At 41.8% G+C, this 4,603-nt stretch overlaps 1 protein-coding gene across 1 annotated transcript; it reads left to right on the forward strand.

Annotated features, from left to right (window-relative positions):
• Positions 1-2,241: 2,241 nt before the first annotated feature.
• LOC143364220 (uncharacterized) lies at positions 2,242-4,203 on the forward strand. The gene has a single exon (XM_076804679.1). It carries the CDS (start codon positions 2,242-2,244, stop codon positions 4,201-4,203), a length of 1,962 nt encoding a protein of 653 aa, XP_076660794.1.
• Positions 4,204-4,603: the final 400 nt, after the last annotated feature.

Raw genomic sequence — 4,603 nt, forward strand, 5'->3', positions numbered from 1 at the left:
GTGCAAAAATTGTGGAAATCCAGGACACAATATCACTGATTGCCCTACAATAGATACACCTACCTGTGCTCACTGCAAAGAAGCACATCCTACTCTACATCCAAGCTGCTCGTCACTCCAAACCAACAAGGAAATAAATAGACAGATGTCCCTACTAAACGTAAGCTTCTACGAAGCCAAGCAGTTGGTCACGAGACATTCGCTCAAGAACAATTCCAGAACTATACAGGACAACAAGGAGAACTTTCCTCACCTACGCCAACCATCCCAACAACGCATCCTTCAACTCAAAGAGTTTGGAGGACAAGAGGTTCCTGGTTCGGCTTCGACCTCTTCCTCTTCCAAAGCATGGTCTCAAGCAAACCCAGCAAACAATACCTCAATACAAGATCCAGCTGCAAACCTTAAACTCACTGGAAACGACAAATACGAGTATGCGACCGTAAAATAAAGCAGATACATTCCCCTCTCATTTTTAGGGTATATAAACCCATGCATTTTCATCCTCTTCGGTTAGTCGAGAAGCGATTCAGTCGAGATTCAGACGCGGTTCAGTACTCGTGCAGTCACGTCGCGTCAAGTCTAGTGAGATTGGGTTAAAGTCCCTTTCGAATCAATTCGTAACCTTATAGATTCCGTTAGTTCTGTATATATTCTATTTGGCATTCAACAATCGTTATCTAACCTCGCATTGCCAGTGCGTCAACACCGTGCAACATTAGGTAACAATTTCTCTAATTGTACACTTACTACATCCAATCCCGACACAAACAACAACATTTGTAATTATCTGAAATCAGAATATATTTGTCTTGTTTGTTAAACTCGCGTAATCTACAACCTTTAATTATTGCCTGATATCCTAATCTAATAATTGAACGTTCCCACATGATACAATCTTACCGCTCGGATTGTATCAATTAAATTATATATAAGTTACGAGGCTTACTAATCTTAGATTCAATTCAACGAAGATTTCTCCAACCTAGTGGCTCCCCGGTTTCGCATTGTGTGCTTCCACGAAAACTATACCATCCTAGCAGATCCCTGATTCCGTATTGGGTTCTTCCGTATCCTAGCAGCTCTCTGGTCTCGCATCAAGTGCGTCTGCGTGTCATCCACCTTCCTTTTAAATCGGGTTCGCCGCGTGTCTCTCCTAGTGACTCCCCGATAACGCATTGGGTGCGTTCACGAAGTTTCATCCTCCTAGTAGCTCCCCGGTTTTGCATCGGGTGCGTCTGCGTTTGACTCCAACCTCCCAGAGGTTCCCTGATTTCGCATCAGGTGCGTCCTCGACGTCAACTATCCTAGCGGCTTCCCGATCTCGCATTGGGTGTGTCCGAATACCTAACTAACAAATTGAAACCATATTCCTGGGGTAACAACCCCTCGCCGGCCTCTCGCGTTGCTCGCAGTCCTGGCTCGTAACAGCAGCATCAGTCAACCATCAACATCTGGTTCTTTTACAAAAAACAAGTAGCTCTGACCAAAAAACTTATAAAAAAGAAAAAAAGGGAAAACTTCCGACAATTTGCTGCCAACCTCTCCCACAAAACTTCACTCACCTACATCTGGAACCACATCAGGGTACTTAAAAAGTAAGTGGACATCCACGAAGAACAAAGAAAGTACAAACTCTGAGCTACTCAAGGAAAATATTAACAAAGCCTCAGACAAACTCTCCCCTCCTTGGGTTCCAATAAATCTCATCATAAACGTAAAAGTTACTCCAAACCCATTCCTAGACTCCCCGTTCGACTTCACCGAATTCAACAATGCCATAGACCGATCCAACCCCAAATCATCCCCTGGACTCGATGGAGTAGATTATAGGATGATACAAAAATTATCAACCAAAGCTAGACTTGATCTACTTGACATTTACAACGAATTATTCACAAATCATTGCACACCAGAAGACTGGAACAAAACCCAGGTACTATTCATTAAAAAACCGGACAATCAAAACTTTAGACCCATCTCACTCACGTCTTGCATGAGTAAAATCTTGGAAAGATTAATAAACAACAGATTACTGTGGTGGTGTGAGATCGTAGACCTCATACCCCCAACTCAGGCTGGCTTCAGAAAGGGCCGCTCATCTACCGACAACATCCTCAACCTAGCAACCTACATACGGTCAGGCTTCGCTCTTACCAACTTACAACTGCAGCTTTTCTCGATGACAGCGCTGCCTTTGATAACGTCCAATGCCACATTCTGCTGAATACTCTAGCCAAGATGGGAATCTCACGCAACATCTTTCACTTTATAGCCAACTGGTCATACTGCCGCTTCGCTTGGCCCCCCAGCTTCCATGGCATGAGGGTAATCTATAAGGGCCTGCCACAAGGAGGAGTCCTCAGCCCACTTCTCTACAATCTTTACGTCGCCAACATCTTCCAAGATATTCCCAAGAAAGTGCACATCTCCCAGTACGCAGACGACATAGCCATATACACAAGAAGCTCAAGCCTGGAAGAAGCCAAAACAACCATTGAAAAGTCTTTTGAAAAGGTACGAACCAATCTCTCTGCAATAGGCCTCGATCTTTCATCAGAAAAGACCAATATAGTGGTCTTTAACAACGGAAGACTACTAGCCGGACGCACCCAATTTCGATTAGGCACTACAGAAAAGACGGATCTAGACTCTGCAAAATTTCTGGGAATTCACTTTGACAACAGACTAAACTTCAAAGCTCACATACTTTCTCTCCACAACCGCTGCTTACGCACCATGAACATAATTAAATTCCTTAGAGGCGTCTGGTGGGGAGCCCACCCAGACACATTAATTGTACTATGTAAAGCCCTGATCAGATCCAGGCTGGATTATGCCTCCCACATATACTTTCCAAGCCAACAATCTCTCATAACCAAACTCGAGTCCATTCAAGTGCGTGCCCTCAAACTGGCCCTCGGACTTAGAACATCTGCTCCTACTAATGTAGTTTTGGCAGAAGCAGGGTTACCATATTTCGAAAACAGAGCATCCTTTTTAGGTAAAACCCATCTCATCAAGATTACTTCCAACGTAAACCACATTTCCAACAGGTACATAAAAGAATTTGATCAAATAACCTCCTCGAACCCTGGCAGTTTACTCCATAAAGCCTCCAATGTTCTCATGCACTGCATCAGCAATATTCAAAAGATCTCCCATACTTGCCATAAAGACGATAACTTCCCCTGCATAGCCGCATCTTACAATGCCATGAATTTCCAAATTTCCTGCGACCTCAAAACAGGATTGCAATTACAAGGATCCCCATTTCCAAACACAGAATTTATAGACCACATTAAAACCCACTATCCAAACCATCTTTGTATTTTCACTGACGGCTCTAAAGTTCAAGGCGGACTCTCAACAGGTGCAGGTATCGTCTGCCTTGAAGGAAAGTTCTCACTCCCTATCCATATTAACCCCACAGCTTCAGTATACACAGCTGAATGTGCAGCTATATCAATAGCCCTAGATCTCTTTAACAACTCTGACAAACCTCTGCTAATCTGCTCCGACTCTCTCAGTGCCCTTACCTCACTAAATAACGCCTCCCCAAATACTAGAACCAACTATCATATCATTGTTATCAAACAAAAAACATACAATCTAACAACCAAATTTAACAACCACAAACACGTTTCATATATATGGATCCCAGCCCATAGTGGAATACATGGGAACGAAGTAGCAGATAATCTTGCAAAAGAAGCCACAAAAAAAGCACCGTCCTTACAACACAAAATCCCTTACACAGATTACAAAGAGTTTTTCAAAAACGAAATGTGGAACGAGTTCCAATCCCTCCTCAGGGATAGGTTTCATAGCAAAGGAGTTAAATATTTTCAACAATTCTTCAATCCGCATAAGAAACCCTGGTATAGAGATCTTGACCTTCCCAGAGAACTGATAGTAAGATTCGGAAGAATGAGGACCAATCATGTTAACACACATGAATCCCTGGCCAAACTCAAAATAATACAGCATGCCACTTGTGAGTGTTCGCACCCCACCCAAGACGTAGACCATCTAATATGGTACTGTCCTCATCGTCGTAAGAACAGAAATCTAATGGTCTCCAAATTACTGAAAAATAACTGGAAACCCCTGTTTAAAATAGACACCTTCCTAAAGAACCTCAACGCTACGGTCTTAAACCCCATCAATACCTTCTGCGCTGCAAATAACATATTCTTATAACACCCCAAATCTACAAGCACTCCTCACACTGCTCAATTAATCAGTATTAAATAGTATAAGAATAGTAAGATAAGTCCGATAATTACCATTACAAATAAGAATAGATATAAGGCAATATATGTGCAATACAAGAACCAAATCAAATAGGTTAATCTAGTATCCAGATACCAGATATAAGAATATAAAGACTAAGTAAATGTAAGAGCGTAAACTTAAGGTATATAGACAATAAGACAAGTAGAAGTGACCTCGTAAAGAAAATGTGATAGAAACCACATAGCTAAGTACCAACCCGAGAAAACTGTAAACAAATACTGTATAGGAAATAAGAGATATACATAGACTTACATATAGACAGAGAGGAAATATATATAGATAGATATAGATAGATATAGATATA

This window comes from Halictus rubicundus, unplaced genomic scaffold (genome assembly GCF_050948215.1).
Source record: "Halictus rubicundus isolate RS-2024b unplaced genomic scaffold, iyHalRubi1_principal scaffold0344, whole genome shotgun sequence".
NCBI lineage: Eukaryota > Metazoa > Arthropoda > Insecta > Hymenoptera > Halictidae > Halictus > Halictus rubicundus.

What these genes read in the sequence shown, in the direction of transcription:
- LOC143364220 (XM_076804679.1), top strand. Translation starts at nt 2,242, where the DNA reads ATGGGAATCTCACGCAACATCTTTCACTTTATAGCCAACTGGTCATAC.